Source organism: Carassius auratus, chromosome 28, assembly GCF_003368295.1.
Source record: "Carassius auratus strain Wakin chromosome 28, ASM336829v1, whole genome shotgun sequence".
Lineage (NCBI taxonomy): Eukaryota > Metazoa > Chordata > Actinopteri > Cypriniformes > Cyprinidae > Carassius > Carassius auratus.
Genome location: NC_039270.1, coordinates 7,902,673 through 7,917,557, shown reverse-complemented (window position 1 = coordinate 7,917,557; position 14,885 = coordinate 7,902,673). Strand labels below are relative to the sequence as shown.

Sequence of the window (14,885 nt, the reverse complement as noted above, 5' to 3'; positions counted from 1 at the left end):
AATACTTTACACTAAAATAAATTGAAAATGGCTAATATTGTTTTGAGTAGCCTATTCAAATGAACTTTTGTATTTTGTATCATAGCAATGAATATCTTTTAAACTATTTTAGCGCATTACTGTCAAACAGTTTGTTTTTTTAGCCCGACAGTTTCAATGTCCAAATATTTGACACCTATATTACTGAGCTATTAAAAGTGAACATATGTTCCGATAGTTGGTCAGGGCTCTTGCAGGATTCAAGCACGGACACATCAGCGCTGAAACCCACAGAAGACATGATTTCTCATCTGAGATCATTGCCTGAAAGCAAGCATGAAAAACATGATCATTGCCTGAAAGCAAGCATGAAAAACATGTCAAATCCATTGAATTGAATGTTTCATAACTGCATTGGTCATGACTGCACCAATTAAATCCAGTCAGCTGGAGATCAGGTTCATTTACAACACCGTTCCTCCGCAGAGGAGGTGAATGCTGGATTGAAATGTGAACCATCATGTCACAACGGGGAAAAAAATCATTGCATTATTTATAAGATGCTTTTTATTCAAGGCAACTTCTAGGGCTTAGGACTGGGACAAAACCCGACTAGACCAGACCGGATCAAGCAAGTCACATCCTGGTGAAACTGCAGGGGTCAGTGGATAGTGTATTTACAGGAAGAAAAAATAAGAGGTTAACAGAGATATATAATATATATATAAGATGAATTTATATAACATGATAACTTTATTATTCATTTAATTTATTTATTGAAAATGGAATTTAATATAATAAAAAAGAAATATAATTAGCTATATAAATAAATAAATACATCTTAAATATATCATTAATATCTAAATATAATTCATAACATTTCTTATAAATATATATATATATATAATTATATTTTGGATAATTATGGATAATTATATATGTAGTTTTAAAATGTATTGCATTTTATTTATTATATAGCAATATATTTTAATATAACAACATTTAATATATATATATATATATATATATATATATATATATATATATATATATATATATATATATATATATATATATATATATATTACATCATACGGTGTGTTATTAAAATATTATTTGTTATTTATTTAAATATCTACATTTGTAAATTATGTATGTATATAATTATTTCACCCACACACACGTTAGTATTATATTGCATGGTTTGCATGAAGACGGAAGAAGGGTTAAACCGTATTAAAAATAAAATAAAGATTACAATGAAATAAAAATTAGTTTAGTTTAAATGTAAATCCTACATACAAATAAGAAAGCAATTGAAAGCAACTTTTTGTGTTATTTTTTATATGTAGGACATTTATTTTTGGGTTCTATTTTGGCAGCCACGCACAGCATAAATGCATTCTTCTCAGCTGATCTCTGTGACTCCCACATGCGATGAGCACCGCCCCGTCACTGAGAGCGAGACACAACACAGGACAGCTCAGACACACACTCGACCAGCCTGGGCTCACTCGCATCATGTTGTCTGTCTGGTGTCAAGCTCCACTTTGTCTTCAGCCATTCTTTCCCTCTGAGGCTCGCCTGCATCTCCAGACTGCAGCGGCTGCGTCCCAATACGCTGAAGGACGTCTTCTTCTAGGGCAACTCTTCAAATTGAAAAGACTAACAATAAGCGTAAAATGTTGACCAGTGGAAAATAATACATATGCCTAAGGTACTTAAAATGTAACATGCTTGTGCACTCAGATAATTTAGTGGAGAAACTAGGAGAAACTTAAACACCAGAAAGTTTAACCCGTGCTGATTTTATAGAAAACAAGGAAATCTACCAACACGTCTAAGTTAAACTAGACGTGTACAAACACAGTCCCTTATGCCACTTGACCTTTCAAACTGCTATTTATGTATTTTACCTCATTACAATCATATCACACTGATTTGTAGCGTAATTGTTTTGCACTGTGCTATTCCTCGTTACTTACTGAAACGGAAATCTGGCAGATTCAAAGAAATTTGCTCAAGCGTTGCAAAAGGTGTTGACTACCCTATTCTTATCGCATTTATTTGTAATTAGCCTATAAATTAACATTATTCTGCAACAAGAGGTAAAAAGACAACACTGATCACAAAAACAAATATGAAAGTCTCGTCCTTTACTGAGAAGGCCTAAACTCAATCTCGGCGCTTGGAAATGTAGGATTTTCGTCCACTAGGTGGCACCAGACAACATTAATCAAAGTCTAATCGGGGAAATAAAACATAGGACACCGATATTTCAGTATGAACGCGTATCAGTTCGATTTAAATACATAAATGTGGTTTAAATGTGCAAGGATTATTTTGACTTGCTCGATGTCAAATTGCTTACAGTTTACAGTTTATATTCATCTTTTAACAATAGTACTAGATTATCCATAGGTTAGCCTATATAAAACATTTGTAGATGTGATACATCAGGCTTTCGATGGACGTTTATTTGTTAATGTCTCAGTCATCGTTGTATTGAATTGCATTATACGTGATTTAATTATAACTAGAGCTTTGTTCATACAACGGAACTTTTAAATATCATATTCATTATATGCCTTTTTTAAGTCTAGTCTGTTCTACTGTTATGAAGATCTCATTCATTTACATCTTACATTACAAACGATCAGAATTTCAATCTTAAAATTTGCCATATAAATATAAACAACTGAAATAATTCCACATTTTTGCTTATTTTGGTCCTCTGATTAAAAAAAAAAAGTATGAGTTCAATGTTATCCTATATTATACTATATCTCATAGAAGCAAAAATCAAATATATACAACACTTTTTTTTGTGTGTGTGTGTAAAAGTTTTTTATTCCCAAAGTCAGGCTTATTAGGGTTAGTTCAAGAGCCTTTTATATGGCAGATTATTCCCTAATTTGTGTTAGTCTGTTTATTTTATGCATAAGCGTGTATTTCCATATTAGCACAAATTTTGTTCAATTTTAATTGTTTATTTTTATGCGCATTCTGCGATGTAAGATCAACTGCTTTTGGCTGCAATTGCGCTTTGGACGGAAGATGGCGCTATTACAGAGAAATCTAAATAGGCCTGAATCTGTAACTTTATAAAACACAATGAATGGCTTTAAATGTAATTAATTTTTATTTAGAAAATGTTGCAACTAAAAAACGTCTGTTACCATAAATCTGAGCCTGAAACATATAGTGTTAGCCACCTGATTACATAAAGCAGAGTGTTAACCATCCAGTTTAATCAGAATCCTTCAGTCAAGGTGTCATGTGTCACAACCCACTGCGCTCCACAACAGGGAAGTGAACTGCACTTCCTATTTCCTCGGCGTTACTGCTGTTTACTGACCTAACCAGAAATCGAGAGGATGACAAACGAATGGACCACGTTTGACGCACGGTTTATAAATGAATATGAGCAGTAAATAAAACAGATCGCCCGGTTCGGATCCAGTTCTGCGCGCGTAATGGGAGCGTCGCGTGCGCGGGCGGCACTTTGATAAAACAAGCGACTGATGTTTCCAAGTTTTATATGTTAGTGGCTGAAGACGATTCAAGATGAAGAAACAGTTCAACCGCATGAAACAGCTCGCCAACCAGACCGTTGGCAGGTTAGTGTGTTATATACTGATTCTTTTTCATTGTTTCTACCGTGGGTCGTGTAAAAACGTCCACACTAAAGTTGGGAGTGTCACGCGCAAGCACGCGGGACTGAATTGTGATAAAACTAAAGTGCACAAGCGCTTCAAAAGCAAGGTCTGAGGTGGTCAAAGTTATAAACTACACATGCTATTATTCCACGACACGTTGTTTTATTAATGAGACCACTATGTAAAGGTATGTGTTTGATAAAGCGTGTAGAAAGAGCCTCCTACTGTAAGTACATTACTGAACTGGACTGATAGAATGAGATTTGCATTTGGTATTCGCTATTTTATATTAACACTTATTTGACTGAAATAATAAATACAACATAATAACTGTATAAAAATACCACTGATTGATAAGTGAATTTTGCTAAGATGATATAGCGAGTATTCAGTAATGTGTACTTCTAATTTAACAATAATTAGGAAGGCACCAACAGTGGAAAATTGACTGATATATGGATCCAATGATATTTATTTTCAAGTTGTGGACAAAAAAAAAATAATAATAAATGTTTAGATGCCATCATAACATTGCAGTTTTAAATATGAATGAATAATAATTTAAAAACAAATAATGAAAAAGTAGAGGTTAGGATTGGTATTATATTATACTGTAACCTAAAATTAAAAAGTAGCTGGAACTACTAACCTTCTTAATGCAAACTAGGACATCGTTAGTTTTAGTTAATCTCTGCAGATCTCAACAAACTTGCTCAGAAACAGTAAGAGGAAATCTGAGATGTCTTGACTGGTTTCCCTGCAGAGATATATCAAGGGCCTGTCAAAGAATGGCTGCCTTGCTTTGCATATTTGTGAGGGTGAAAGGGTTAAGTAAGGTCAAGATATCTTAGATGCTTTTCACATCGAGCTTGATTTTAGCACTTTGTTTTTCGCCAAGAAATTGCCTTTATTTACATTCACTGGTCTTTTGCTGTGAGTTAAGCGTCTCAGGCAGCTGCTAGATTCATCACTCGCTTCTCTCAGTCTTTTAAGAGCGTCTGATGGAGAATGCAGATCTGGGCTAATCCAGAGTCGGAGGTTTAATAGTCAGGCCAGCTCTCATGGCGGCTTTCCAGGCCAGAGAGACGCCACGTTTTGATACAGTCGGTTAAGTTACGGCCCCAGTTAGTTTTGCCTCTGCGGCAAAAGGAAACACTGTCAGAGATTTAACAGTGACGAATTACACAGGACATTGTTTGGTATTCATTTGAACTCGGGTCACTTTTAGTCATTGATTAAATATGAGAAATGTTGTAGGTGATGCAGCATACTTTAGTCAAGTTTTGAACTTGGAAAATGTAAAAATCGAGCAGGAAATGGAATTGATTTTGTTTCAGATGCACGTCAGAAACTGCACCAAAAATACACCGTTGAATCCAAAACATCGCACTCCGGTTGCAATTTCTAAAACTGGGTCATTTCTTGCTAATTTTGTGTTTCTGTATGTATAAATCACACAGTAATTATGGTGCAGAAAGCAGGGCTGTCCATAGATCCAGGGTGAACATAGAATTTCCTTCTTTTCCTGAAACCAAAACCAGATGTTCAGCGAGCTGGTCAAAAGAAAATCGTAGCGAGAGGCACTCTGTCTACATGCTTTATTAGAAGTCATTGATCTGAGTTGATCTAACATCAGGGAACATTCTTAGAACTCTGGCTAATGTTCTGGAAAGGTTCTTCCAAAAGTTCTTTTAGTAACATGAATAGAATGTTTAAAGTTATCTATAATGTTCTCAAAATGTTAGCACAAAAACTGTATGTAAACATCGTTCAGGGAATGTTTTTTGTGCACCGTTTTATCTCACTACTTTTGAATGTTCAGAGAGACATTACCAAAGTGTCTCCTGCAAAATGATCAAATGGAATGTTCCCTTAACGTTTTTAAGATTTGATGACATTCAGAACATTCGGAAATAATGTTTTCGTTACTTAATCAGCAAAACGTTCTTCGGGTATGTTTTGTTAGCTGACAGTGTTTCCTCTGAGAGCCGGAGTTGGAACTAGAGCAAGCGGGTTTGTAGATTAGTTTTTTTAAAGCAAAAATGTAGTCATCAAAAATAAAAAGGAGGTGACAATATCTCTGTTGTTGAAAGACCAAATGCCAACAAACATAATCGAGAGAGATTTGAATCTTTTCCAGTAAACATACCGCTTTTTTGTATGGTCAAATGTTTTTACTGAACTGAAAAGGCCTGCAAAGCTCTGAACAGGGAAAACATGCAAGATGTGAGTTCCAGTACTGTTGATCAGATGCTATGTTTTCATTCAAGGCTACCAGTCGGTAATATGTCAGTAATATGCAGCAAATAGAATTCACGTTTCTATATACCAATTAACTTCTGCTTCAGTATGGTTTTGAATTATGCATTTTTATGTGTGATTTCAAATCTAAAGAAAGCTTGACTACATCAAGTTATCTTGTGCTAAATAATGCATACTCATGACGCAGTATGTTTCATATTCAGAATCCGATTACTCTGAGGTATTAATGGATTTAAGTGAGCGATCTTGCTCCATTTAGATGGATCTTTAGAATAGCATGTATGGTGTTTTCTCAACATTGAATGTGTGTGAAATGTTAGCTGAGGCGACACATAACCCGATATGTATTTGCTGAACACAGGATCAATGCTAATTCAGTATTGATGCAAATCTAAAAATTCCCTCCTGCCAAGCGTGAGGTCATTCTCAAGCCTGTGTAACGGGATCTTTCCTCTTGTTACGTGACCCGTTTTGTGGCTTTTCTCAAAGTTTTCTCTACTGCTCTCTGGTTATTTCTCTTGGGTTCTCTCTTTTAGAAAAATGGTTGTACATGGCATTCAACAAAACGTGTAATATCTGTCAAGAACTTTAATATTGATCTAATCAACCAGAATAATCACCATGGTGCTTGACCTTGAAGGTCCCTTTGCCCTGAGGGATCTCTGTGTGTCAGTTCATCACATGAATGTTGTAGACATAAATAGCAGATGCACTGGTTGCAGAGATGTATAGTAACGAAGTAGAACTACTTCACTACTGTACTTAAGTACTAAAAGGTGGTATCTGTACTTTACTAGAGTATAATTTTTTTCTCCTACTTCCACTTTTACTTCAGTACATATTTTCGCCGAGTTTATTACTTTTACTCCGATATTTTTTTTATGTGCTGCATCGTTACTTGTAACAATTATGATGTTACGAATCATTCCATTACAAACCACTGCCAGAACTGTAGATGGCAGGTTTGATGAAGCTGGCACATCATTGAGCGAATCAAGCGATTAAGAAGACTGCGCATGCTGACTGAACTGCTGTGAAGAGAGAGATGAACACCGAACCGAGCCAGATAATGACTCATTCACGAGTCAAGAACCGGTTGCATCGGTTTTCGGATGACCAGTAACGTTAGTTCTTTCTGACAGTTCGATTCAATAAACCAGTTGAAGAAAACAGTTCACCGATTCTTTTGCGCTCAACGCAATGGCGTCATTGGCGTTGACTGCACATGGGCTCATAACATTAACACAGAATCAGTTCAGAATCAATCACCAAAAGAATCAGTTCGGTTCAGACGCTCTGTGTTTCGGTTTGCTTCACGCTAAATCACACATGTGCAGTATCATCAGCTCCTCGTTTCACGAATCGGACGCGTCTGACAGAAACGGTTCTTGACTCGTGAACGAGTCATTATCTGGCTCGGCTCGGTGTTCATCTTCAGTTCTCTCTTCACATCAGTTCAGTCAGTCTACTGTTTCAGTCAATGAATTACTCCGGGATATTGGTTTGTTTGAACTCAGAGGGAGTGTCAGACACATTAAACAAGTTAACAGCTTAATTCATCTGTGGATTAATGCGTATTGGAGACGCGAACCGTTTAAAACGATTCAGTTCGATTTGGTGAACGGTTTCAAAAAGATCCGGTTACATCGAATGATTCGTTCGCGAACCAGATATCACAAACTGCTTTGTTTTGAACTGTCTTACAACAGACACGGAAGAGAAGACAATGCTGAATAAAGTCGTAGTTTTTGCTATTTTTGGACCAAAATGTATTTTCGATGCTTCAAAAAATTCTAACTGACCCTCTGATGTCTTACTTTGAAACAACATGAGGGCAAGTTATTAATGACATCATTTTGCAAATTGGGCGAACCAACTCTAGTGACCGTTTTTTGTTTACAAGAAGTTACAGTCAAAGGAATTGTGATTGTCCTTTAGGTTAATCATTTGAAATGGTAAAAACAATGTTCAAACTTTTGACTAACTTACTTTCTTTAATAGCTACATAACACAATACTTCTACTTTTACTTTCAGTACTTGAGTAGTACATTTTAAAATAGACTACTTGCAATACTTAAGTACAAAAATGTTGAATACTTTAGTACTTCTACTTAAGTGTGGTGCTTAAAGAGCACTTCAACTTCTACTCAAGTCACTTTTTTGATAGAGCACTTGTACTTTTACTCAAGTATGGGTCTCTAGTACTTTATACATCTCTGACTGGTTGTGTGGTGATAAAAGTTCTTTGCTATAAAAGTAGACTAGAATTTAACTAGACTTCTGGCTCAGCAGTTTTACCACATGAAAAAAAAAACAGACTCAGCTAGTTTCCTACAACAATATAGAAATGAAAATGCTGAAACGATCACCAATGCCATATTGATGTTCTGACTGTACAATGTCCCCATAGTATGATTTGTGATAGTTTTATGGCCTCTGGTCAAAGGGAGTCTCTGCTCATTAGTTATGAAGCCCCACCCCTTTTGCAGACAAGAGTGGAGTGTAAAGCATCAACAGCCCCGCCCCCTTTACTGCTGTTGCCATAACAAACAATGTGGATTCAGGAAGTGGATTTTTTTCCTTCTTCTGACATGTGTGCCAAAATGACAGTTTGTTGACACAGTTGGAAAATAAGTGCTGTTTAGATATTAAGGAAAAGTGAAGTGCAGTGGATGTTTTGAATGGATGATGAGTGTTATTTCCAGTGATATTTTTTTTCATGTGAAGTGAAGACTTTACCCAAAGCTATGTTCTTGCATGTTTGTTTGGCTTTTTTAAAGTGATACTGGCCTAACCTGCTTGAGGAACAGCAGCAGTCACATGAAGCGTTTAGTCTGTCTGTATAACCAAACATTGTTTTTTCTTTTTTTGTTCACAGAGCAGAGAAGACCGAAGTACTGAGTGATGACCTTCTTATGGTGAATATTTTGTCTTTCCGTGACTTGATCATGACTATCACAACTATTAATGACTGCACAAATCACCCAGCATCCCAGTTTGGAGTCACCAGTGTTGTTTTAGTGTTATGTCTAAACATTTTAAAAGCATTTAATTAGCTTTTTTAAATTACCATTTTTTTGGTCAGTTTTTTTTTTTTTTTTTAGTACACATTTTTATATTTTTAGTTCAGTTAATTTTTTTTATTTTTTGCAAACTTATTGCAGTTAGTTGCCAAGTTAACATTTCTAAATTTCACATTGTTTCAGATTTTCATCTAATATGTATACTTTGTCAGCTTCATTTAAATTAAATGACATTTCTTTAATAGTTTTATAGTTATAGTTAACCATTATAACCCTAAAATTCATTAAAATTATTATTTTATTAGCAAAAACTATATTTCTTTGATAATTCTAGGCAGAATTAAGAATGACTTATTCCACCTTTTAATAATATGATTATTATGTTTTATTTCATGGCTCTCTTGAATACTTAATTCTGATTCGGCTGTAAGATATTTTTGCATAATAATTAAAAAATATAATTAACCACTGTCAAATGATTTCTTAAATATGTAAGTCATTTCATATCTCCCCACAGCCTTTTCCCCTGACATATCATTTATGCATCAATATTTACATTTATTTATTTTATTTGTGTGTTTGTTTAGTAGTTTAGTAGCAAACTGGTCAAAAAAGTCTATATTTAGCAGACTAGCTGATCGTAGATGATCCTTTACATATCTTCTGTATGTATTCATATTAATCTCAATATTGAACATGTATGAATGAATATTAAGGCATAACAAAGCAGATGTTGTGCTCTAGTATGACTTTAGCTCTTATTTAAGAGTTTCTCTAACCGTTTCTCTTATGCGTTCTGTTACATTCAGTGAGTATCTCGGTTGACTTTTGGTCCTTTACATTCTTCTTCTTCTTTCCCACAATCTCTCATCTTTCACACTCCTCCCTGTTCCTTTTTTTTTTGGCTGGTTGCAGATAACTGGAAAGCAAGGCCGGACTGTCTTAAACGAACTGATTTTCATATTTCTACCACCAGACTGCCCATGTTTTCACAAAGGAAAGCCTAAAATAGCTCAAAAAGCACCGAGCCCTAGCAGCTTTATTGTGGTGTATGTAGACGCTGGTAATTATGCACATAAATCTAAATATGTGCATTTTACTGCATGACACCCAAAGTCTTCCGATGCAAACATTCACTCAAAACAAATCAATCTAATCTATCACTGCCTCATTGTTTAAAAAGCAGCTCATGTTGAAACATGCCCGTGTAAAACACTGCACAGCTAAAGGGAAATCATTGAAGCCAGACAGACTCTCGCCAGAGCTTTATATGCTGCTCCTTCACCTTCATTCATGCATTCCATGTCCCAGGGTTAAAGTTTAACTGCCTGATTGCTCTGTGACTTGCGCCGTCTCGGGTTTGCAGGAGGGAAAGGAAACATGATAATGGGCCGTAAGCTCCCTCTTGAAATGAGTCAGAAGATCTTGAAGGTCTGCCAGGTTAAATGGCAGATGGCCTCTGTTAGAGCTGCCCTGCCGCTGGTTTCTGTGATCGTGGTTGATGTTTTTGTAAACCAGCGTTGGGGAGTTACACTGCCAGCGTAACAAAACAATGTAGCTGTTTTCAAGTAATGAGACACTTTTTCCAACCAATAAATCGTCACTAAATACTGTTGTTTAAGTCACATTGCATTGTGTAGAACTGCAGCAATAATCCTATACTCTCTTAAAATAGATTTGTGTATGTATATAGTATCGGAAAGTCCCAAGCAGTTTAGTATGGATGATTCATGTAAATTAAATTTAAAAAAAAAGAGAAGAGTTACAGATCAATTTAATTGCAGAGGGTTTCTATAAACCAATGACAAAAAAAGTTACTTGCAATACAGTAAATGTTAACTCGTAGTGCTGTCAAATGATTAATCGTGATTAATCGCTTTCAAAATACGTTTTATATATATGTGTGTGTGTGTGTGTGCTGTGTATGTTTATGAATAAATAAATACAAACACATAGAAAATATTTACATGTATTTACATGTGTATATATTTATATTCGCGTAATTTATATTATATAAAAATATATTTAATGTATAAACAGCATATTTTTCTTAAATATATACACGTGTGTGTGTGTGTGTGTGTGTGTGTGTGTGTGTGTGTGTGTGTGTATATATATATATATATATATATATATATATATATATATATATATGCAGTACACAGTACATGTAAGTATAGTATGTGAACAAAAACGTTTATTTTGGATGCGGTTAATCGTTTGACAGCACTAGATAAAATCAGTGGCGGCTCGTGGGTTTTAAACGCTCTACAGATTATTATTATTTGCTTAACCACTTTAAAATGGCTTTTTGGTTGCATTTGGTCAGAATACGTAAAGAAAACAACACAGATAACAACAGATAGCTTAACTTACTTGGTTTGTCATTTGAAGCAAACATCCATCCCTTCTCAAAAGTCTGTGTTATACGAGAGCTGCCTCTTGTGCTATTTAATTAAAACGACCACTGTAGCCTGTGTCCAGCTTAGGGGTGTTCTCCCATTATTTTTAATTTGTATATATACTGTTTGAATGACAGGGTGGTAAATCTTTTGGTGATCAAATATTAAATATCGCTTCTCATCATAAATACATAGTTCATTATCAGCGTAGCGGGAGACGTTTAAACTAATATCATGTAGTTTAAGTCTCTATGATGATTGGTTGTTATACCAGAAGGGAGTCTAGCATCCCCTACAAGGTTTCTTTTCTCAACACTCCTCAGCGCTGAAAGCGAACACTCAATGCTCATTGGCCAAATTTTATGTTTTTACATTTTTTTTTTACATTTCATGATGTTTTACATCATGTTTTTTACCAACGGAGGCACGAAAGCTCCTCTCTCCCCTTCTCTAATATCAGTGGTTGTGTTTACATTAGCAGATTCAGCACATTCATGATAGACAAGAGCTTACCAACTTCAGTAACACGCTATGGTATAACAGCTGTGAAATGTCGAAGAAGACATGAACTGAAATGAATTGTGTATTTTATTAACATTAAATCATCCTCCCATTTTCATCTCAAAATTTTGGGGAAGCTGTGGTTCCCCCTACAAGCCGGCAATGAATAAAACACAAGATAATACTAATAAATAAAAATGTATACAAGCTACATAGATATATTAAACTAATTAAAATGACACAAACACAATATTTTAAGTCTTGTTTAATATCAAATACTGCTGTTGCAATTTATTTAACTGGGTGTATGTAGTCTAGTTGTATTATTTGTTGTTTATTTTATAAATATATCTGATTCAAGTTTCCAAACATTTCCTAATATGCTTTTTTCCCTAATTATTCTTCTTATTTTCCTTTTTTTTTGTGTGTGTGTGTGTGTGAATGCAAATAATAAATGAGATCGTGGGATATATGAGCGGTAATGCCATATATAACCATCATATATAACTATTTGATTGTTACATATAAACATACACTTTTGTGTGTGTGTATATATATATATATATATATATATATGTATGTATGTATGTATGTATGTGTAACCCCTCTCTCCCGGGTCCTCTCTGATGCTCCTCGCACTTGATCCGAGCAGGAGCTCGAACCCGGGTCTCTGACATGGGAGGCGGACGCACTAACAAGGAGGCTAAACGGCTACAGCCACTAGCGTCTGTAGCTAGTGCGTCTCTTGAGATCGGGGAGTGAGGTTTAGTCCCCTTAAATAGCTTGAGTGTGGTCTTGCAATAGCTGATCAATAAGATCTTCACAGTCAGTATTGTGTAAATGGCTCCAGTGGGAGATTTGACCCTGTCATCATTTCTTGTTTGTCTTGAATTGTTGCTTTGCTTGGAAGCAGAACATCTTTAATGCAGCTCTTTTCCTCGTCATTTTTCCCTTTTCTTCATTCCATTAACAAACTGAGATCTGAAATCTGATCGCTGGTTTATAGAAAAAGAGTGGGAAGGTTACATTATAAATGCAATATTTATCAGAAACCCTTTTTTAAAGATGTGCATCTGAGTGTGTGTGTGTGTGTGTGTGTGTGTGTGTGTGTGTGTGTGTGTGTGTGTGTGTGTGTGTATATATATATATATATATATATATATATATATATATATATATATATACACACATACACCAATGCTGTGAAAAGTTTTTTTTTCCCCTCTTCCTTTTTTTTATTTTTTGCATGTTTGTCACACTTAAAAGATTAAGATCATCAAACCAATTTTAATATTACACTCAGATAATGCAAGCAAATACTAAATGCCATTTTTTAAAATTAATTTAAAAAACTGTCCAAATCTACCAGGCTTTATGTGAAAAATGAATGACCCCCTCCTGTAAATCATGAAAGAAGGTGATTAACCATTTGATGATATTAATCTAGATTTCTGGCAGTGCTGTAAACTACCAAACTGTGACTAGACAAACTGCTCTAATTCAGTGCTGTGTTTGCAGCATTATTTGATCTGCATGATTTCTTTAGTGAATCAGATGCTGAAGCAACACAGACCGTCAGACAGTGTGTGCAAAAATAAACAGCGCAGAGTGTAGGTTTCATACATGGGTTACATTTCTCCTGTGTCTTTGTGGTGAGCTTTTATTGAGATGTGTTTGAGTTGCAGACAAAAGCATGACTCTGAGATGCTGAGAACCTCACACGGAGAGTTTCAGTTCCACTGCGACTGTCTGAAGCTATTTATGGGACTGTCAGGCACACTTTGAGGATTCGCCTCTTGCGCATACATGTGAGGACAAAAGAAATCAGTCAGAAAACAGCCAGCCAGTTTGGCAGCTTTCAGTGCCAGCTGTAACAGAACAGACACGGTTCTGCCATTACCGCTGAAGTGGATGGTGTACAAACTCTAAACACATCTTGATACTGGCCTAATTTTCTTCTGAAAGTACCGGAAAAAGATTTTGCATTCCTGAAGCTGTTAAAGTTGAAGGGGGTTTAGTTTAACATTAATTTAAGAAATGCATCAAAATCAACACACTGAGGCCAGGGTTTGAGGAAGAAAAGAATCAGATGGGAGGTGCGAACTATAAATACTGTACATTTGAATCTTAAGATGTAGGTGAACAGCTAGCTGTCTCTAAATGTAGGCTGTTTGTGTGGGCTAAAGTGCAAATGTGCAGGTGTGCCATCCACTTTTTACTGGAACAGTGCAGAAATGTAGCCACGGTGCAGCATTGCCCACCAGATGGTTCCTCACATTCACTGTAGCTTTAATTCTTTAATTATATTGTCCACTTTAAAAGCTTTTCCAATCCAGTCTCCTCTGTGTTTATGACTGCTCAATGGAGAAACAACTAGAAAGCTAAATTTTTCTGCTTTTCCCAGATAGATCAGAAAGATCAGATTTCATAATTTGTGCTCCGGGTGTCCCGAGTTCGAGTCCCGCCTTGTGGACCTTTCCATATCTCATCCCCCCTCTCCACTTCCACTCGCTTCCTGTCATTTCTCCACTGTCCTGTCAAGAAAAACGCCCAAAATAACCAAACTCTTTTCAATACTCCCATGCTCGATGAGCACTGTCTTCACATGCATGCGCCTCTCAGAAACTGATGAGTTCTCTTTCACTGCTGATTGCATTTCAGCAGCTTAACATTGCTTTTTTTTTCCAAACGCAACACCTAAAAACATGTGCAAACAGTAGACGTTCGTGACAGTAGCACAGCAACGTGAAGTGAGCATGTAACCGTGATCGAGATGATAGTCATCTGACAAATTTCTACTCGTTGATCATATCTACCAGTGTATCGCCCACCCCTACGAAAGAATTAGCATTAAGCAAAGGTTTTTAACATAAATAATTATAAGAAATGTTTCTCGAGCAGCAAATTGGCATGATTTCTGAAGGTCACGTGACGTTGAAGACTGGAGTAATGATGCTAATACAATTTTAAAAGCTATTAAATGGCTGTTTTGATGAGCAGAAGTGACTTGTGATGGTGTCCTCATCAGGCTTCCCCACAAGACTTCCTTTATAAACCA

At 35.8% G+C, this 14,885-nt stretch overlaps 1 protein-coding gene across 5 annotated transcripts in view; it reads left to right on the top strand.

Annotated features, from left to right (window-relative positions):
* The first annotated feature begins 3,253 nt into the window (after positions 1-3,253).
* The window catches only part of LOC113046657 (rho GTPase-activating protein 17-like), a 33,780-nt gene continuing 22,148 nt past the window's right edge, over positions 3,254-14,885 (top strand). For 2 of the 5 annotated variants that reach the window (XM_026207532.1, XM_026207531.1), the window contains exons 1-2: positions 3,254-3,599; positions 8,780-8,819. In XM_026207532.1, the coding sequence (XP_026063317.1) occupies positions 3,547-3,599; positions 8,780-8,819 (93 nt within the window). In that variant the 5' untranslated portion in view covers positions 3,254-3,546. The remainder of the gene's footprint in view (positions 3,600-8,779; positions 8,820-14,885) is intronic. The other 3 variants (XM_026207534.1, XM_026207533.1, XM_026207535.1) reach the window with 2 other exon arrangements.